General features: G+C 41.0%; 2 protein-coding genes across 2 annotated transcripts; both read left to right on the top strand.

Annotated features, from left to right (window-relative positions):
* Positions 1-928: 928 nt before the first annotated feature.
* ino80e (INO80 complex subunit E) lies at positions 929-9,682 on the top strand. Its single transcript, XM_062991871.1, has 8 exons — positions 929-1,007; positions 1,959-2,041; positions 2,125-2,195; positions 4,180-4,232; positions 4,328-4,400; positions 4,690-4,792; positions 5,031-5,129; positions 7,762-9,682. Exons 2-8 carry the CDS (start codon positions 1,961-1,963, stop codon positions 7,957-7,959), a joined length of 678 nt encoding a protein of 225 aa, XP_062847941.1. The 5' UTR covers positions 929-1,007; positions 1,959-1,960; the 3' UTR covers positions 7,960-9,682.
* A 4,451-nt stretch (positions 9,683-14,133) lies between these two features.
* LOC134310099 (uncharacterized) lies at positions 14,134-19,899 on the top strand. Its single transcript, XM_062991616.1, has 2 exons — positions 14,134-14,546; positions 17,770-19,899. Exons 1-2 carry the CDS (start codon positions 14,265-14,267, stop codon positions 18,958-18,960), a joined length of 1,473 nt encoding a protein of 490 aa, XP_062847686.1. The 5' UTR covers positions 14,134-14,264; the 3' UTR covers positions 18,961-19,899.
* Positions 19,900-22,629: the final 2,730 nt, after the last annotated feature.

The following is a 22,629-nucleotide window of genomic DNA, read 5'->3' as shown; positions in this document are numbered from 1 at the left end:
GTATTGATGATGGGAGATTTGGACCACTGCACAAAGTCTTCTCCAGCACATCCCAAAGATTCTCAATGGGGTTCAGGTCTGGACTGAAATAATGTCTCATGCTCCCTGAACCCTCTTTCACAATTTGAGCCCGATGAATCCTGGCATTGTCATCTTGGAATATGCCCGTGCCATCAGGGAAGAAAAAATCCATTGATGGAATAACCTGGTCGTTCAGTATATTCAGGTAGTCAGCTGACCTCATTCTTTGGGCACATAACGTTGCTGAACCTAGACCTGACCAACTGCAGCAACCCCAGATCATAGCAGTGCCCCCACAGGCTTGTGCGGTAGGCACTAGGCATGATGGGTGCATCACTTCAGCCGCCTCTCTTCTTACCCTGATGTGCCCATCACTCTGGAACGGGGTAAATCTGGACTCATCACATTCCTTTCTCGAAGATAATGTTTCCCCACTGTCCTTCCACTTTTTAATAATGCGTTGGACAGTTCTTAACCCGATTTTAGTAGTTTCAGCTTCTCCTTAGATGTTTTCTCTGCTTGATGCATGCCAATAATTTTACCCTTCTGAAACAGATTAACATCTTTTCCACGACCACAGGATGTGTCTTTCGACATGGTTGTTTAACAAATGAGAAGCTACTCACTGCATCAGTTGGGGTTAAATAACTTGTTGCCAGCTGAAACAATCACCCATGCAGTAAGTATCCAATGGAAGGCTCTTACCTATTTGCTTAGTTAAATCCAGGCGGTGACCTTTTTTTTGGCCAGGCAGTGTATTATTGGTGTGCCAAACCCAGTACAGTAAGTAGCGGTAATGCACCATTAAGCTGGAGTGCCAACAGCCTATAAACACAAAGAAAGAAGAAGAAGAAGCGTAGTAGTCCTACGTCATTTCCGCGCGTATGGACGACTCTTAAGATAAACAAAACGTGTTTGTTCATCTTGATTTCCTTATTTACAATAAATCTTCTCAGCCGAATTATATTTAAACGTCTGTAATTCAGGTATGCATATTACTAAATTACGTTCTGTTTCTGCATATTAATGGTGAAATTTAATTTAACGTATAACATAATCTATGCTTTGCAGAGTCGCTTCCAGCTAATGTAGCTATCAAATTCGTAGATCTACAAAGGATGTGTACAACACATGATGTACGTGTATGATTTGTAAATCACGTGATCTTTAGCGTTAGTTTTAGCTCGCGTTTTACAGATGAACACAGCAGCCTTTTCAGTTATTCCAAATAAGAAATCTGAGTGAATATTTATTTTTTTGCAATTTTAACACGCCTTTAATGTTTTGTACCATTTACATTTATGACATTTAGCGAGCGGTTTTATTCACAGCGAGTTTGAGCAATTGAAGGTTAAGGGACTTGCTCAGGGGACCAATAGTGGTATGATTACTTGTCCAGTACCTTAACAATGTGCTACAACTATAGAATGATTTTTACTTTTTATGACTATTTGAGTGAAACTCAGTATTTTTGTGGATTTTTATTAAGCTTTTAGCTTTTGGCACACCTCTGTTTGACCACTTCGACCACCTTTCTTGGCGAAATTGAAATATAGCAACCAGTGTTTTCTGGAACTAAGTCGACAGTTTTAAATGCAGTCCACAAATCTGTGATGTGGTTAAGATCAGGACTTTAGGAAGCCCATTCCACAAGTGTAATTTTCTCCTAATGGTGCAGTTTTAAAATGATTTACAGACGGTTTGTAGGGATGCAATCATTTTAAACAATAACTGATCACCATTATTTAACAGTTAACTGATGACATGCTTATGATGTCCCATTATAACACGTACTTGTGTAAAAGATTTAAGGATTTTAAGGTAATATTTTCAGTGCACATAGATACTTGCAGATAAACATTTTTAGAACTTACTACCATGCTTGACGGTATTTAAAGTGTCAACTAAACTCATGCTGGGGTTTTCTTTTCCATCAGGGATGAATGGCCAGGCAGAGCTAGATGTGGATTACAAGCGGAAGTATAAAAACCTCAAGCGTAAACTAAAGTTTTTGGTTTATGTAAGTACTTATGTATGATTTTGTTTGTGTTTTTTCCATTATTTCTATTGCTCACTTGTGTATTTTTACCTTTTTAATTTTAGGAGCAAGAATGTTTTCAAGAGGAGCTCAGGAGAGCCCAGAGAAAGCTGCTCAAGGTTTCCAGAGACAAAAGGTACAACACTTTTCTGCTAAATAATTGCATTCATTTTGATTAAGGGTATGGTCAGACTGCAAGTAACTCAAAGTGGCCCAAATCTGATTTTCTCCACTTTGTGTGTGCTTCTCCAAACTGGCAAGGCTTTAATGGTAGTTGTAGCACACCATTTGGCTTTTGGCTAGACTTAATATGAGGCAAGTAAAATGACAAAATGCAAGATTATATTTGCCATTGAATGCACAGACTAGCCAAGATATAAGAACTGTGTGCCTAATAGGCTGTCAAAACTACAGACTCCACAAAACATCTAAGGGTGTCTTAGGGTATCCGGAACCGGGACATTACCTCAGGTCCTTTAATTTTTGTATGTTGCAATGTTGTCTTGGTGCTGTCTCTTCTGCAATTAAATGCACATACACTATATTGCCAAAAGTATTTACTCGCCTGCCTTCACACGCATATGAACTTGAGTTCATCCTGAAAAACTTACCATATAGAAGCACTTTGTAGTTCTACAATTACTGACTGTAATCCATCTGTTTCTGTACATACTTTTTAACCTGCTTTCACCCTGTTCTTTAATGGTCCCACAGAGTAGGTATTATTTAGGTGATGGATCATTCTCAGCACTGCAGTGACACTGACATGGTGGTGGTGTGTTAGTGTGTGTTGTGCTGGTATGAGTGGATCAGACACAGCAGCACTGCTGGAGTTTTTAAACACCGTATCCACTCACTGTCCACTCTATTAGACACACCTACCTAATTGGTCCACCTTGTAGATGTAAAGTCAGAGATGATCGTTCATCTATTGCTGCAGTTTGAGTCGGTCATCTTCTAGACCTTCATCAGTGGTCACAGGACGCTGCTCACGGGGCGCTGTTGGCTGGATGTTTTTGGTTGGTGGACGATTCTCAGTCCAGCAGTGACTGTGTGTCTGCGCTGATGTGTCTGATCCACTCATACCAGCACACCACACACTAACACACCACCACCATGTCAGTGTCACTGCAGTGCTGAGAATGATCCATCACCTAAATAATACCTGCTTTGTGGTGGTCCTGTGGGGGGTCCTGATCATTGAAGAACAGGGTGAAAGCAGGTTAAAAAGTATGTAGAGAAACCGATGGATTACAGTCAGTAATTGTAGAACTACAAAGTGCTTCTATATGGTAAGTTTTTTAGGATGAACTCAAGTTCGTATGCGTGTGAAGGCAGGCGAGCGAATACTTTTGGCAATATAGTGTATGTCCAGCCATTCAGATGATCTTGGAGAAAACAGGACTTGTCTGGCCAGTCACACTTCTTTCATTGCTTCAATGTCTACTTCCGGTGCATGGGCACTTTGACTTAATTGCAGTTACACAACTCCATACAAAAAAAGGGTTCTATGCCAAAGCCCTCAAATCCTCTAGCATTAATGAGTCTTGGCCTCACAACAATATCTCTGCGGTTCATGACTTGTCTCTCCTCTGTCCTCTGTTGGTGGGTACTCACTACAAAACAGCTGTTTGTGCTGGTATGGAGATACTTCAACCCAGTTGTCTGGCCAGAACTATTTGGTCCTTATCAAAGTCACTCAGGTCTTTATGCTGATCAGATCTGCTGTATTTAACTACCATCAGCCCAGCATTTAATATGTCATATCATGCCATGCACAATTGTTACAAAATAGGCATTACCATGGACATTTTTGGGGAGTGGTCATAATGTTTTGTCTCATCAATGTATGGAACAGTGTAACGAGAATTAAACTTAGTATTATTAAAACATTGGTGTTCTGACAGCCCCTAAGACAAATCTAATGCCTGAATAAAGTCTAATGAATCTTATGCACAAGCCAAGTCAAAAAACTGAATACAGTAATTTTAAATGATTCCCTAGTAAAATGCTATTATGTACAGCCTAACAAACAAAATTGTCTAAACATTTGGATTATTAATGGTAAGTATTATTAATGCTTAGTGTACATGAACACTAATTAGCTTTCTCTGTTTAAGTTTTCTACTGGACAGATTGCTACAGTATGAGCGAGTAGATGAGGACTCGTCGGGTAAGTCTATCACATAATCAAACTGAAGTTCTATTACTAACAGCATGTTAATGCGTTATTAATTGTAATAAATGACTATTATGGATATGTTTTAGATTCAGATGCCACAGCTTCGTCAGATAGTGAGGCAGAGGTACAGAGAGAGCAGGAACGAGAACCAGTCAAGAAGTGAGTACAGTTTATCAGCTAATATTACCTAAAAATAACTATAACTTAATAATAAGTCCAGACAGGCCAAGCAAAATTATAATGAACACAGGGCCGGCAAAAAAGTTCAGCTGACACAGGAGTTATGGTGCACTGTTTTACCTCATCACAAATGTTAATGTTTGAAGTATCAAAAATAATCTAGATAAACTATAAAAAATAACACTTATAAGCTTTAAAATGTTTGTAATTTGTACTACATTTGTAATTAAAAAAGTCACAAATGAAGAGAAACATTTTGTCTCTGTAGAAGACGGAGTCCAGGAGTTCCCTCCTTCTCGTCATCCTCATCCCAGCATCTCTCCGGAGCAAAAGCTCTTCAGTCCACAGCTCCCGCTCAGTATCTAAACACGGTGAGTAGATTATACATCTCGGTCAATACCACTGGCCTCACCAACATCGGCTCATTATTTTGTTTCATTGCGTGTTGATTTTTGCATATAGTTTTGTCATACATTATTTTGTCATTTGATTCATTGTTTTCTTTTTATTTTCTGTTGTCACATCATCTGCTTGTTTTGGACCTACTGTGGATCTTTTTGGGGGTGGGGGACTGTGTGTGGACACGGCGGTGGGTGTGGTGGTAAACAGTTACCCTTTCCTCCTGACTATTTGGCTCCCTCTGCTGAGCGAGTGAAGAAAGACAGAAAACCAAAACCAGCCAAACCGAGAAAAGAGCCTGCAGGAAAGGTGAGAGAGAGCTTGAAAACAGCCCAGGCTGAATAAAAAGACGTGATTTATTTTTATAAATAAAAAATAGTTGTAATATATAATAATATATAATAGCTTATTTTTATTTTTAATATTCTGGTTGCTGCTAGTGGGATAGATAGATAGATAGATAGATCGATGGATGGACAGATGGACGGACGGACGGATAGATGGATAGATGAACGGGCGGACAGACAGATAGATAGATAGATGGACGGACGGACGGACGAATGGACCGACCGACCGACCGACCGACCGACCACTTTATTAATCCCATAGGGAAAGTCAGTTATTACAGCAGCTCAAGATACAGTAAAGCAAAAAGTATTAAAGTACATAATTTGTGTAATTAATTTATTAATAGCCTGTTGGGTTTATTTTGCCTTACAAAGGTATAAAGGAAAACTCTCTCCATCTGTACCCTTAATAAAAGCATACAGCTCCTGACAAAATTATTGGCCCCAGACCATCACCCTCCACCATACTTCACAGTGGGCATTATGTACTTTTCAGTCTAGTCATCCTTATTTTTACACCAAACCCACCTTGAGTATTTATTGCCAAAAATGTAATTCCCATTTCATCTGACTATCGACCATGGTTCAGGTCAAAGTCCCAGTAGTGTTTAGAAAACTGTAGGTGCTTACATTTGTGGTTAGATGACAGGAAAGGCTTTTCCCTCAGTGAGCCCTTTAAATTTCCGTTTGCATGGAGATTGATTAACCCCAAGATGCTTTTTTTAACTTTTCTCTTTTTTTTTTAATCATCCTTTGTACTGTGCATAGGGACAAACCAAACTTAAGTCGGCATCCAGGCAAGTTTATCTTAGTTACAGTTGATTGGAACAGTAGATATGAGGATTTTCATGCCAGTAAAGCCATTCCCTGACATGAGTGTCAGTACACGTTTCCATTATTTAAATTGTTTCCCTTATTTAAATATGAGGATTTGACCTATGTGCCATCTCATATATATATATACTGTATATATATATATATATATACACTCCAGTAAAAGAGGAATGCACAATGGATTTTGTTAAAATAATTATATTCAAATAATAGCCAACTGTAAAAAAGAATGTTTGTTAATGCACAGTTACTATATATTTGATAAATCTAAACGGTTATTCTGGCATACTCACCATTGTCTCCTTTAAGGGGCTGCCTGTGGATCTGACAACAAAGCTAACTAATGCTTACGAAGCAGGACATAGCTATTAAAAATATCAAACTGCATCCAGCCTTAAGCAAAGCCCAAAGCAAGAACTGCTTGTATGCTAGCCAGTAAGACCAAGCAAAACTCATATAATTGCATTGGATCTGCAGGAAGGTTTAGCTGACAGAGGAGTGGTGCCTCATTATTCTGATGTTGTAATATTGCCTGCACAAACATGAATTGCATAAAAAAAGTCATCAAAAGGAGAACTTACCTAAACATCTTACAAAACTAAATACATGTCAGAAACAACCAACAAAGATATTTTAACAAGATAAAAAAAAAAAATGCAACATATGTTAGGTATGGTGGTGGCACTGTTATGCTTTGGGTTGTGTGGAAGCCAGTGACACAGGAAACATTACACATGTAGATGGAAGAATGGATTAGACTAAAAATCTGTTTATTTTGGAAGTGAAGAAACAGTAAGTCAAACTGAAAGTGACTTACAAATATACCAAAGGGGTCAAAAATATCCAGATGCAGTGTGCATGGAAGTGTGGGTATTATGGCTGAGGCTAGACAGCCTCCTGACTGGCTGCAGGAATTTGAATAGTATATGCCCAGACTTTTGCATACCACAGTGTGATGGTTTGCATCTGTCACGGGTTTAGGAATATTATGTTGTAGCCATAATTATTATCATTGTATTAATTGCATTTGTAACACTCACTCACTGGAGGGGGTGCTGGAGCCTATCCCAGCTTTTCAATGGGCGCAAGGCACACAGTAACACCCTAGACGGGGTGCCAGTCCATCGCTGGACAGACACACATACTTACACACACACACCCCCACACATCCATTCACCTATAGGGCAATTCAGTGTCTCCAATTAACCTGATTGCATGTTTTTGGACTGTGGGAGGAAACCGGAGCTCCCGGAGGAAACTCACGCAGACACTGGGAGAACATGCAAACTCCACACAGAAAGGACCCAGACCGCGCCGCCTGGGGATCGAACCCAGGACCTTCTTGCTGTGAGGCGACAGTGCTACCCACGGAGCCACCGTGCCATCCGCATTTGTAACAACAATAGCCAAATCGAAACAAACTGTACTGTATTTACAGTACTAGGCGAGGCTTTTATTTAAAGGGCATGTTGGGCTGTGTCCAAACCGCACACTGCTGTACCAAATAGTCAATAAGTCAAATAAAAAAATATATATATATTTTTCTCATTGGGCCGTTGGGACAGTGAGCTGAAAAGCTTTTAACCTCCGCTTTCAACATCAAGCAACATGAAATATTAATAATTAAACAAATTATTAATTTATATTAAGAGCTACAGGACTGTTTTAGCCTCAGGTTGAGTTGAGCACCACTGTTGTAGATACACTGTTAATATCTGTAGCCGATTTGCTTATTATCCCTACACTTTTTGATTTCCCAGGTTGTGCCTCCTTTAGCATCTAACTACCCAGCAGGTGGTGCGCCTGGTGCGGGTTCATTCAGCTGGGTCCCGCGGCAAATGCTGAGTGGAGATGCAGCGGAGGAGGACGAAGACAGCGAAGGAGAAAGCGATGGAGGAGATGAGGAGAGAGGAGAAGTAGACGATGCAGAACTGGTTATTGACATTCCTAATGAGTGATGGTGAACTGAACAACCTTACTCTGCCAAATATTAGTCGAAATATTACACCGTTATTACGTCTGTGTAATGATTGTGTAATGAATGAGCCTAGTAAGAGTTCCGACTTTTAATATCCAGCGAGGCAAGAAAGAATGAGCTTCATGCATATATAGCCAAAAGTATGTGGACAGGTGTTTTAGCCATACCCATTGCTAACAGGTGAATAAATAGCTATTTACTTTCAGCTCTTGTGCACAAGGTGAGGTCCAGAAATACATGCTCTGAGGAGTTTAATGACGAGGGGGGTAGCACTGTCGCCTCACAGCAAGAAGCTCCTGGGTTCGATCCCCAGGTCCTTTCTGTGTGGAATTTGCATGTTCTCCCCGTGTCTGCATGGGTTTCCTCTGGAAGCTACGATTTCCTCCCACAGTCCAAAGACTGTGAGTAGACGACTGTGTTTGACGTTAATCTTATGAAATGATGAATCTTGTGTAATGAGTAACTACCATTTCTGTCATGAATGTAACCAAAATGTAAAACATGACGTTAAAATCCTAATAAATAAATAAATAATGACGAGGAATCTAGGCCAGCACAAAACTTCCACCTCAACCCTTTTAAACTTTAATTTGATTGTTCACTATGAGTCAGGCCTTTTCATCCAGTATTAACACTTGACCTCACGAATGTTTTCTTTTTTTTCTAAATGACCACAAGTTTCCACAGATACATTCCAAAATCCTGTGGAAAAACTCATGTCAGAAGAGCGGAGGCTGTTACACTTAGGAATGGTTTTGTTTCAGATGTCCACATACTTTTGGCTATAGAGTGTATTTCAGTCTGATGTGAACTTTGGGGCTTACATTACTTAAGGAATCATGAGCATCTGATGTCAATTTCATATTGTTTTATTAAAAATGTCTATGTCAGGTCGCTTAGGTGGCGCAGCGGTAAAACATGCTAGCACACCAGACTCATCGGTTTGAAACTCAGCTCTGCCATCCGGCTGGGCTGGGCGCCTACATGATCGACGATTGGCTTGTTGTTCATACAGGATGGGTAGCCAGATAGGGACCTCATAACTGATGCAATTATGACCTCTGCTGGCTGATCGATGGTGCCTGCACAGGGTCAAGGAATAATGCGTTAATCAGGGTGTGGCTCTCTGTACACAAAGCTGATCCGCATATGAACTCCCCTCATGCAGGTGAAAAGATGCAGTCGGCTACTGCACACGAGTCGGAGGGGGTGTGTGTCAGTCTCACTTATTTCAATCAGAAGTGGAGATCAGCATCAGTAGAGAGGAAGCGTAATGCAGTCAGGTAATTGGATACGACTAGATTGGGAGGAATGGGAAAAAAATGCCTGTATGTCAATATTGTTCATTCATTTCATGTTCATTAATCACTTTATCCTGGTCAGGGACGTGTCAAGCCTGGTTCAACGGGGAAACACTGGGTGCAAGGCAGGAAAACCCAGGACAGTGCGCCAAATCATCACAGGGCTTCACCAACTCCGCCACCCCTTAGTTAAAGCCAATTATGTCTGTGTAGATGCCCAGCCGGCTGACAGTACTACTGAGATTTGAAACCCGGGCTAGCAGAAAAGACTGTTGCTCCACGCCCTCCAGCATGTGGTAAAATGTCGTGTTGTTATTCGATAGGCACTTGCCATTTGACACTGTGCTATTTTTTTACCAGCTCCTATGGCGGAGATCATGTAATAAAAAAATTATGAACTTATTTTTTCCTGACATTCATTTTTGCATTTACAGTGTATAATGTTTCCATTTACTTATGGACATGTATGCAACTATTATTTTACTATGACTGAATATTTAGAATGCATCATTCTTTTTCTTCAAAAAATTTTGATTAATTACAACTTCTTAGCGTCCATACAAATTGGGCAGTCAAACTAGTACCCACCAAAATGGTAAGTAGAACAGTGATCAGAAAAGAACCCTCTAGCTGTCATTTTATACCAAGAGAAAAATTGTCCAGATGGTCAAATGTAATCCAAGAACCACCATAAACAGGTCATGCCAAGGTGCCCAAGTGGCACAGCAGGATATTCCGAGATTCTGAACTCCTGGGTTCGAAACTCGGCGTTGCCACTGGTCGGCTGGGCGCCATCTAGCGAGCATAAATGACCGGATTATGTGGGCAGGGTCTTCGAACGCTGTATAAGGACCCTGATTGGCGGATAGAGGCGCCTGTGCAGAGTGCATTGGTGGAAAAGGGTTCCGTTAAGGGCTGCACACGGGTCGGGGGAGGCGTGAGCAGCAATATACCCCCCTCAACCGCAAAAAAATCAGGGATCCCCCAGCAGCGGAAGATAAATTGACTACACTAGAGTGGGAGAAAATGCATAAAAATATAATAATAAAAAAGGTCATGCCATGAATTAATAGCTGAAACCTGGGTGAGACTGTCCACAGTCGAGCAAGCTTTAAATCGTCACCCGAGAAAAAAACCCCAAATGCTTTGGAATGAGAAGTAGGTTTAACGAAGTTTGTCGCTCATTATATGGACAAAGAAAAAGCAGGTGCAGGAGGATCATCAGCCACTAAGCCCAGGGTGATGTCAAGCCTGCTTGACTGGAAAGTACCCATGTTCAGATCTGGTTTTGATGGCACTGTTTACATCCAGGCACATCTTTGTTTTTTTGTGGCCAAAAGATGGCACTATTGTCTAAGGGTTTAAAGTTCTAGCTAAAGCTAACACTTAAAGATTCATAATTTGATGTAGGGAGTACATACTCTGGACCCCTGAGCAATGGAAAACACTAAGTATAATATCATGTTTACATTTTTTTTATTACCTATTACTGAAGAATGGCTTCAATACACACCCACACCCCCCATTCCCCATCATCAGCCAGTGATCCAACATCAGCCAGTGAATATGAGGCAATTTTACAGATGCATGTGCACCCTATGGTGCAAAGCAATTTTGTCTTGATACCTATACAAAGAACACCAAGTAAGGTCAGCTGCCTTTTCTATTTGTACTAGATTTAAACATCATTTTTGAGGTGCGGACATTGATCTCCACCTCCTTCTGTCTTCGAAGAACTGGAATGGTCAGGACTTGTATGACAGCATTCCATAAGTTATTGTGGGTGTTTGAGTTTCAGGTTCGTCACTGGCCTAATCGGGTCGCTCCGCACACACAGTTGGCAGTGTCAGAGGGAGGAAGGCACAGATGGAGCCGGAAGAGCAACACTCTGTCTGTTCGAGGCACTGGAATGAGAAAAGGAGGAACACATGGATTATAGCATGATCGTCCATACACATTAGGGTGAGATTCCATCGCTGGCCGGTATAAAGAAGCATTTGGTGGCAGATAGACCTTGTTCTAGCCTGTGGCTTCTCTCAGTCATCAAGGTGGGCCTGCAATCTTACAAGGGATGCCACCACAATTCCTCCGCCACTTGCACCACCCCCACACTTGTCAAGGTGGGCAGCGGACTGGCACCTGTCCACTCAGATACATGTGCAGTCACTGGCTGCGTCATTACACAGTGGCGGAATCTTACAGCGGTATCTAACATGCGAAGTATTACGCTATGCTTGCTATCCTGTCAGTGCCTTTACTAGACAGTAGGAGTCACTGTTGCGCTTCCCTTCCTTAGACGGGGCGAGTTGTTTTTGTAGACAGATACCATGCACAGAGAGTCATGCTGTTCTCTACAACTTTCACTACAAATGCAGGTAATGGAAAAAGCTACCATCTGACCTTCCTTTCTTCAGACACAGTGATAAAGTCAGCTGAGCACCTGGCCAGGCTGGTAGCACCAAAGTTGGTAACACTCGAAAGTTTGAACCCTTGCAGTAATGGGCTAGTGCATTAGGCTGCTATATTTTTCACCCCTATACTAGACGGTGGTGCTTTCATAGGTCCTTTTCCATCAAATGACAGGCATATGAACATAGTGGTAAGTGCATATGTACAGATAGTGACACTAACAGATTGCACCTGTATGGTAGGTGTTCCCTTTAAACTGGTGAGTGCAATGGACAGGCCCAAAGGGTGTCACGTCAGGGTGCATCTTAGATCACTGGGAGGTGAGAAAGGTAGTTCCAGTTACTCAGTCTTGCAGACACACCTATCTTCCCCTGAGCTTAAGAGACCAGTTCGGACATGAAACTATGCAGTGTGGAGTTGCACCACACACATGCCTCTCTGTTGTCATAGTGACAGAGTTGGGCACACCCCCACCAATTTGAAATCCTTATCTTTTATATAATATAATCAAACAAATCATTTATTTTGCCACCAGGGTGTTTCTTAACCAGACCTGTCGGCTAGATATTTGCTAATATCTTACAGGCCAAAAGTATGTGGACACCCCCTCTTAGATACAAGTGGCTTAAATGTAGCATTCTTTTGCAAATATCCTACATGGCCAAAAGTACATAGACACTCTTTCTTCCAAGTGGATTAATTTTAGCATTATTTTGCAAGTATGTTTAATAAGCAAAAGTATGTAGACACCTATTTTTACAAGTAAGTAAATTTCTTCCATTATGTTGTTAATGCTTTAAATGCACATAAGCATGTAGGTTTTTAAACACCTCACTGTCGCCGCTCAGGTGGCGCAGCGGTAAAAAGAAACGCGCTGCAACCAGGGCTGGATTCTGAGAACGTGGTATCGAATCCAGCCTTGCTTTACCGGTTCGAAGCTGAGTGGCTATATGAGCAACGATTGGCCGGTTGCTCATATGGGGGGTGGGACAAAGAACCGGATGTGGGTCTCTCTCTGTCAGAATGCGATTGCGTTCTCTGCCGGCTGATTGGAGGCGCTTACACAGAGATGGGAGAGGGTGCCCTTAGGGTGTGTCTCTCCGCATGCAACGCTAGGTGGCGCCAAACTTGTCAATGTGTGGGTGGCAAAGATGCATCTGGCTGCTGCTCGTGTTTCGGAGGGGATACGGGTTAGCTTCAATCACCTCCGTCAGGGCAGTGTTCGGCATAGACAGAGAGGAAGCACGATGCTAATTAAACAATTGGATGTGCTAAAAAGGGGAGAAAAAGGGGTAAAAAAAAAAAAAAAAAAAAAAAAAAAAACACCTCACTGTCACTGCTGGACTGAGAATAGTCCACCAACCAAAAATATCAGCCAACAGCGCCCCGTGGGCAGTGTCCTGTGAACACTGATGAAGGTCTAGAAGATGACCAACTCAAACAGCAGCGACAGATGAGCGATCGTCTCTGACTTTACATCTACAAGGTGGACCAGCTAGGTAGGAGTGTCTAATAGTGTGGACAGTGAGTGGACATGGTATTTAAAAACTCCAGCAGTGCTGCTGTGTCTGATCCACTCATACCAGCACAACACACACTAACACACCACCACCGTGTCATTGTCACTGCATTGCTGAGAATGACCCACCACCTAAATAATACCTGCTCTGTGGTGGTCCTGTGGGGGTCCTGACCATTTGAAGAACAGTAAAAGAAGTAAAAGCAGGTTAAAAAGGTATGTAGAGAAACAGATGGACTACAGTCAGTAATTGTAGAACTATAAAGTGCTTCTGTATGGTAAGTGGAGCTGATAAAATGGACAGTGAGTGTAGAAACAAGTAGGTGGTTTTAATGTTATGGTTGATCAGTGTATATGACAAATAAAGACATTCTATTCTATTATCTATTCTATATGTAGATACAGCCTCTAACAAGTGTAACAAGTCAGAAGTATGTAGACACCACTTTTAACTAGTTTAAAAACTAATAATTTCTGACATGACAAAATGCATGTTGCAAATCTTTTATTTTTAGATTGGATATGGCATTATTTTTTAAAAGTATCTTACTTGGCCATAAATATGCACAGACCTTCTAATAAGTGGATTAGATATAGGACTATTTTGTCATGTAATAAATACACGAGTTAGTAAAACCCTCATAACAATTGTAAACTAAGGTATGTGAAAGAAATGGTGATTATGTACCATGTAGGGGTGTGTTTTTGGGAATGCTGACTTACAGGTAGAGACGATGGGCGTGAGAGGGTGTGCGCACAGGTTAGAGTACATTGAAGCTGCTGCCAGGGGAACTGATTTCAGACCTGAATACACATAAATAACAAGACAGAGAACGAGCAAAGGAGGAGCAGAGGAGAAGGAAAACAACCAAACTCATTCTGCACTCTTGACTGAGCAAGAGCAGAGCGTATTGGATATTGGAGAGTGGGGGAGAGAAGAAGCGAGAGAGAGGGCGAGAGAGGCTGACTTGCAGGATCTTGTCGAGTGAAATAAGCTGCCTCGGTGCTGTCAGTAACAGCCTGTGCCTGCACACTGCAGTGGGGAGTGTTTTGACCATGCTGAGCATGCCACAGAGACCTGTGTGTGGGCTAGCACCTTTGATTGTGGGCCTGTTCTGTCTGGCTCAGACTATCAGTGCTTCAGAGTGTGAGAAGAGCTTCTATAAAAACACTCCACCACAGAGGGTCACCGAGTCAGGCCTGGAGAGGAGATGCCACAGCCTGGGCGATGGACGGCAATTCGTTTCATTGTACCACCCAGAAAGTCAGGCCAATGTCTACACTGCTCTCCGTGTAGGCCAGCACAACGCATGGGGCAAAGGAACAAAAGAGGGAAAGGTAATAAAATCTGTTTTGGTTCTTTTCTTTGCTAATCATTATTCGTCATTGTCAGCCAGACAGTGTGAGGTAACTAAGAGTCAAATGTGTAACCATAAACAAATCATTTACTTGCTTTGTTGGTAGTGTTTGTAATGTCACATTTAGGACTGGAACTGTGCTAATTTCCTAGGTAACTCTTTTAGGGCCATATGTTCCCGTTTAGCTTTGACACTAAAACAAACCTATGAAGTTTAAGAGGTGGAGCTAGCAGCATGGGTCAACAGTGATTGTGATTGGATTTAAAAACTCTTTCAATTTGTCTTTTTTTGTATTTTGTTTTTATGCATTTTCTCCCCTTTTTCTCTCGACTTTCAGCGTGTCTAATTGCCCGATTGCATCATGCTTTCTCTCCACTAATGCCGATCCCTGCTCTGATTGAGGAGAACGAAGCTAACCCACGACCCCTCCGACATGTGGGCAGCAGCTGTATGCACTTTTTCACCTGCACTAGGCGAGTGCTAATGCGGATCGGCCCTGTGTACGGAGAGACACACCCTGATCAACGCACTCCTTCCCCACCCCTGTGCAGGCGCCATCAATCAGCCAGTCGAGGTCGTAGTTGCATCAGTTACGAGGAGACCCTATCCGGCTTACTACTACCCCACCCCTATATGAACAACAGGCCAATCGTTGTTCATGTGGCCACTCAGCAGAGCTGAGATTTGATACGATGTATTCGAGATCCCAGCTCCGGTGTGCTAGCGTGTGTTTTACCACTGCGCCACCTGAGCGGCCTTTCAGTTTGTCTTAAATACTTGGTTACACCTCCTTTTGCTTAAATCACAGCACCAATCCTGTCAGATTTCCATCAGTGTTTAAAGACTTAAGCTTTTAGAGAAAATTTTATTTCAATTATTTATTGTTATTCTTGTTTGATATTCGTTCCCAGCCACTAGGCAATAAGACTTGAGACTGACCAGTGTCATATGTCTGAGTTACGTCGGGTGAAATCCTGTCAATCTGGACTGTTTACCATTCTGTTTACCATTCTGTATATTCTGAACCCTTCATTCACAGGGCCAAAAAATCTGTGAAATCCTTTGACTGGTGGCTGACTATTCCAGTTCATGTCAAATCCCGTCAAATCTAGCAGGAGCAGCATTGTTGGCATGACAGTGGGTAAACAGGTTTCCGTCAGAACCACCTCGGGTGGTGTTGTGATCTAAAGATACAGATAAACTAACATAAATGTTTAAAATAACGGCACTCTATAAAAAGCTTCATCTATCTTCAGAAATATTAGCACCTTCTCTCCAGATCACACAGGTTTTCAGTACCTCTTCTGTAGACTGTCCTTTCCGCCTTGCACCATTGGTTTTCAATGAAGTTCAGGTCAGGGGACAATGATGGTTATGGGGAAGTTTGATTTTCTGTCAATGGCTTCAAACTATTTTTTGTAAATTATATATGTTTGACTTGGAAAAAAGTGCTTCCAAATTATTCTAGATCCTGTGAAAAAAAGTACTCTATGTATAACTATCCCTTTCTAGAACATTTATTACAAGAAAAGCACTTTTTGTCTCATTGGAACGTACCTGGTTCCAATCAGTTTTCTTACAATAATTGCATGTCGACTTTCATTCATCTCATTAATCTCTCTCATTTCTCTTCATTTAACATGAAGCTTATTAACCAAAGACATATTACAAATTTGTATCCTATTTTGCCAAGAGTGTATGTATTGAATTGTATGCATATAAAAATGTAAATTATGGCAGAGGGGTTAAAAAAGCAAACTAGACAAATTTCCTAATAGCCCTGTCACGTTCAGTGAAAGGACCCATTTATCACTGTTGCATACATTAGAGAGTCAGAATAGATTCTTTCTTTCTTTCAGCCACAAAGAAAACTCTCTTTTCATTTCTTAGTAGATTCTAGTGGTTGAATGTGAAGCACTGCTTCAAAATACAAAGATGTAGTAAGAGGATATAAGAAGAAAAAAGTGTCTCAGTACCAAATCATTAACTAAAGAAAAGAAAAACTGAAAGTTTAAATAGTTAAACATTACTGGATGGTTGATTTAGGTCATATTAAATGTAAATGACCCTTTCAGAGTACACCGATCAACCATAACATTAAAACCATCTCCTTGTTTCTACACACACTGTCCATTTTATCAGCTCCACTTACCATATAGAAGCACTTTTAGTTCTAAAATTACTGACTGTAGTCCATCTGTTTCTCTACATACCTTTTTAACCTCCTCTCACCCTGTTCTTCAATGGTCAGGACCACCACAGAGCAGGTATTATTTAGGTGGTGGATCATTCTCAGCACTGCAGTTACAATGACTTGGTGGTGGTGTGTTAGTGTGTGTTGTGCTGGTAAGAGTGGATCAGACACAGCAGCGCTGCTAGAGTTTTTAAATACCGTGTCCACTCACTGTCCACTCTATTAGACACTCCTACCTGGTTGGTCCACCTTGTAGATGTAAATTCATAGACAATCTCTCATCTATTGCTGCTGTTTGAGTTGGTCATCTTCTAGACCTTCATCAGTGGTCACAGGACGCTGCCCATGGGGCGCTGTTGGCTGGATAATTTTAGTTGGTGGACTATTCTCAGTCCAGCAGTGACAGTGAGGTGTTTAAAAACTCCATCAGCATTGCTGTGTCTGATTCACTCATACCAGCACAACACACACTAACACACCACCACCATGTCAGTGTCACTGCAGTGCTGAGAATGATCCACCACCCAAATAATACCTGCTCTGTGGTGGTCCTGGGAGAGTCCTGACCATTGAAGAACAACATGAAAGGGGGCTAACAAAGCATGCAGAGAAACAGATGGACATCAGTCAGTAATTGTAAAACTACAAAGTGCTTCTATATGGTAAGTGGAGCTGATAGAATGGACAGTGAGTGTAAAAACAAGGAGGTGGTTTTAATGTTATGGCTGATTGGTGTATGATGGAATCAGTCTGCGTGAAACAGTGGCAATAAATACAATTTTTTTTGTTTATTTAATATTTAAGTATTGTACAATCACCCTTAGCTCTCCTTTTAACAAATAAAACGTTTGCAAACAGCTGAATATATCATTAAATCTTTAAGACAAAGCCATAACAAGCATGTCCCTTTGTTTCCACCTAATGGCAGTGACTTGGAACTGCTTTATTTATTTATCTTATTTTTTTTGTGGAACTCCAATAAAAAATGTGTTTCTGTATGTTTCCACAGGATGAAACAGATGAAAAAAGTGAGGAGTCCAAGTTTTACATCCCAGCTCTATACAAAAGGGACCAAAATGCAGCTCCATCTGACTCAGCCTCCCCTCTACAGAAATTGGACACTCATACTGCAAAGCTGGTAAAGAGCAAGACTGTACCACGTTGCTCTGATGCAGAGGGGGATGTCTATGTGCAGAGCGGTGTAGGTGGGTTAAAAGGCAGCCAGGAGGGTGTGCTGTGGTCAGCAGTATGCTGTGCAGTTCCCAATGGACAGGGCAGCTTCAGTATGGGAGTGGTACAAGATGACCATAAGAATCTGAAGGTTATGAGTATTGAGGAGCTGGAGAAACTGGTAGGGGTCAAAGAACTTTTTGCAGGAGGGTGTGGGCATTCGGAGGGTCTAGCAGATTTACAGCATCTTACAGATGAGAAGGAGGTGGTTTCAGACTCTGAAGAGGAGCAAGAAATTGTTGAAACCGACGATTCAGATGTCGAAGAGGAAGAAAGAGCTGAGACAGCTGTGCAGAAAAGTGTAAAAAAAAAAGCATCCAGCAAAACAGAGCAGATAGATGAATCTGGTGTAGAAGAAAGTGCCAATGCCACAGAGAGCTTAATTTTAAATGCCCTGTCCACATCCATGTCTCTCCTCATTTCTCCAGTCGTCTCCACCCTGACTAATATCCCCTCTCAAGTCGGCTTTGTGCTCCAAAAGGACGCTGCTGTGCTCGCATCGCTACCCATGGACAGTGTCCGTCTGGTCCGAAATCTCGGTTCAGGTGTAGCCAAGGGTGTTGAAAATGTTGGAAGTGTTGCATACCACGTAACCGAACACAGTGTGTGTTCGCTCTATGACTTCACAAGCACCTTAACTGGCACTCTGCTGAGCTCATGTTATGAGGGATTGGCAGGTACAGGCACGCTAACATGTGACATTCTCGGGCTGGCAACTGATACACTAGTGAAAGTCTTGGATTTGGGTACAGGCATTGGTGGGTCTGCGTGCCGGAGCTTGGGTGGGTTTGTGGGCAGCGTAGGATCAGAGATGGGCCAGCAGGGCTCGTCTGTAGGACAAGGGGTTGGCACGCTAATCTGGAGGGGAATGAGGGGAGTCGGTAACGTGTTTGGTGGAGTTTTGAGCATTATAGGAGGAGTGGTGGGAAACACGGTGGAAAACGTAAGGGAAGCCTTTAGAGAAGAGTAGCCGGGGAAAGAGTTGGTTAATTTTGGTGCATGTGTGTGCATCTACATAGACTAAGCAGTGCATTATCATCAGTGTTAAAGCATGTCAAATGTGAACACATGCACAAAAATATTTGCACATGTTCGGATTGGGATATTCAGCATTTTTGCAACTGAAACGAGTATCTTGTATGGGATTGGTGTCTAAATTATGTACTTTTTTGGTGAGTTGTTGGTGTAGGTTGGGTGCATACAACTGGCGCCATCAGAAGTTAGTAGGTCAAAATTGCATTATATAGGTACTAAAATAAATATGCTGGTCCTAAAAGTAAATATGGATGGCTTCATAGAGCATTTATTTCATTGTAAAATGTTTCGGAACAGGGTACTGGCACCAGAATGTTTCTTTGTTAGACTAGCACCTTAAACGTCACTACTTATTCTCTACACTGTCCACAATGGAACTAACAGAACTTGGGGTTCAGGGTTAATTCACTTTCATTTTTCAACGTGGACACACAGACACAGGGAGAACATGCAAACTTCTTGCTGTGAGACGACAGTGCTACCCACCACCACACCACTATGCCTTGCAGCTTTCATCAAACACAGCCTGAAAAAAACAAGCTTGCTTCAATTCACTAGAGTAAGAGTCTAGAATCTCAAGTCCTATAAGTTTCTGTGTGAGTGACTGTGTGGAGAAGGATTAGGGCTCCTATATTAAAGAATTGCTTATTAAAGTACATGGCATCTCATATGTTTCTTAAATCTCTTTAAATAATTTAATTGCTGAATCATTTGCATTAGTAATCACACAAAATATCAAAAATATCATGTTTTTGTGAAGTCACATGCTACCCAACCGATGAAACCTGAAACTTCCACCCCACAGTTAAACTGTAAGAAATCCAGATGTGATGTGCTGAAGGATAACTGGAATTAAATAAATGAGTTATGTCTAAACAAAGCCTTGAATTACTTTTTTGGATGCATTTGTCATCTGTTTGGTTGATGCATGGATGGATGGATGGGTGGCTGGATGGATGGATGGGTGAATAGATGGATGGATGCCCTCCTGTGGACAAACAACATGCAGCTGAAATGAAAAGGCAAGTGCCAAAATTTTCAATATACCCCGAACAGGCATAACATTATGACCACCTCCTTGTTTTTACACTCACTGTCCATTTTATCAGCTCTCAGGTTGTGTCTGATCCACTCATACACCAGCACAACACACACTAACACACCACCACCATGTCATTGTCACTGCAGTGCTGAGAATGATCCACCACCTAAATAATACCTGCTCTCTGGTGGTCCTATGGAGGTTCTGAACACTGGAGAACAGGGTGAAAGCAGGCTAAAAAAAGTATGTAGAGAAATAGATGGACTGCAGTCAGTAATTGTAGAGCTACAAAGTGTTTCTATATGGTAAGTGGCGCTGATAAAATGGACAATGTGTGTAGAAACAAAAAGGTGGTTTTAATGTTATGGCTGATCAGTGTATAATAACAGCCAGACTTTATTTTGTCCTTAGTAAGGTACAGATGTTCCATCAATGTGCCACTGCCACAGCCATAAAAACAAAATCTTACATATTTTGTTATTTTTCTTTACAAAGTGTTCTCAGCTACATAGATCTGTTAATATTTTATTTATAATAACTAAAATATGTTACAGTAGTACAGTAGTTTTACATCTTATCATGTTATCAGTTAATGGTGCAAGAGCCAACATTTGTTATAGTATGGGGCTGCATTAGTACGGTGACTAAAAGATATGGGTGACTTGCATATGTGTGAAAATACCATTGACACTGAGGCATATATTGCAAGATGCATCTTTTCCCAGAAAGTCCATGGTTATTTTAGCAAGACAGTGCTACAACAGTGTGGCTTTGTAAACACAGAGTGCATGTGCCTAACTTGCCTGACTGCAGTCCAGATCTGTTTCCTATTTAAAATGTATGGTGCAGCATGAAGAGGAGAATCAGATAACAGCGACCACAGCAGCTGAAGTATTATGTCAAGCAAGAATGGAGAAAAATCCAGTTTTGCATTTTAGGAGAGGACACTACAACAGTGTATTAGGTTCACTGTAAATTTTTTTATATTTGACTTAGAGACTAAGGTTGTAATATTTCAAGAATAAAGTGGAAAAGGGGCCGAGGTTTAAGACTTACGGTTCACTACTGGTAGCATGCAATATGTACTGTGTAGTAAGTAGTAGGCAGTAGATAGTATGCAGCATATTAGAATACTGTTGTATATACAAAGTGATTATAGAGAAACTGCATCTCAAAGTAAATTAAAATGGTAGTTGGTAATTGCATGCTGTACTGTAGTTTGAAACTTGTAACTTTAATTCCCTTTAAATTTTCAATAGCTATTTCACACCCTCACAAATTTGCTCCCTTACTTACCCCTTGGGCAATTTAGTGGAGTAAATCTACCTTCTTTATGTTTTTGGGAGGTTTGGGAAATAAAGACTATCTGGGGAAGATTTTGTGGACGGGGCTACAACAACCATTTTTCTCACAGACAGTGATTGAAAGCTAAGATCAAATCATTACCCGGGGAGCTATGCTAGCAGCTGTGCTAAGTGACCACCAATTAACATAGTAACTTAAAATGTAACTAATTTATATGAACCATTTAAAAGGCAACTTTCCAAAAAAATAAAAGTCAAAATTAATCAGTATTCCTGCTTTTTTTTTGCTAGATGATCTTTTTAATTACAATTAGAGCAGTGTGCAGTAAGCAGTATGTATACAGTAGACAGTTTGTAATATGTAGTGTGCAGTCTGTAGTACGTAACAGGCAGTAAATAATGTAGTAGAAGATATGACTTAAGTAGTACGTAGTAGCAGGATGTAGTATATATTATGCATTATGCAGTGTAGTAGTAATTGTAGTATGCATTATGGAGTAGGCAGTATGTATTATGTAATAGGCATTTCGTATTATTCATTATGTATGCAGAATGTGGATTGTAATAGCAGTATGAAGTATGTAATATTAGTTTGTAGTAGGTGTTATATTATGTAGTAGGCATTATGTAGTATTCTTTATGAATGTAGAAGGGTGGCACGGAGGCTAAGTGGGTAGCACTTTCACCTCTTAGCAAGAAGGTCCTGGGTTCTATCCCCAGTTGGGGCAGTCCGGGTCCTTTCTGTGTGGAGTTTGCATGTTCTCCCCTTGTCTGAGTGGGTTTCCTCCGGGTGCTCCATTTTCCTCCACTGTCCAAAGACATGCAAGTGAGGTGAATTGGAATTGTGAAATGCTAAATTGTCCATGACTGTGTTTGATATAACCTTGTGAACTGAAGAAACTTGTGTAATGAGTAACTACCATTCCTGTCATGAATGTAACCAAAGTGTAAAACATGACGTTAAAATCCTAATAAACAAACAATAAACAAACATTGTGTATGTAGAATGTGGATTGTTATAGCAGTATGTAGTATGTAATATTAGTCTGTAGTAGGTGTTATGTAATATGTAGTAGGCATTATGTAGTATTCTTTATGTATGTAGAATGTGGATTGTTATAGCAGTATGTAGTATGTAATATTAGTCTGTAGTAGGTGTTATGTAATATGTATTAGGCATTATGTAGTATTCTTTATGTATGTAGAATGTGGATTGTTATAGCAGTATGTAGTATGTAATATTAGTCTGTAGTAGGTG

Source organism: Trichomycterus rosablanca, chromosome 3, assembly GCF_030014385.1.
Source record: "Trichomycterus rosablanca isolate fTriRos1 chromosome 3, fTriRos1.hap1, whole genome shotgun sequence".
NCBI classification, from domain to species: domain Eukaryota; kingdom Metazoa; phylum Chordata; class Actinopteri; order Siluriformes; family Trichomycteridae; genus Trichomycterus; species Trichomycterus rosablanca.
The sequence above is the reverse complement of the archived record's forward strand: the minus strand, read 5'-3'. Positions and strand labels throughout refer to the sequence as shown.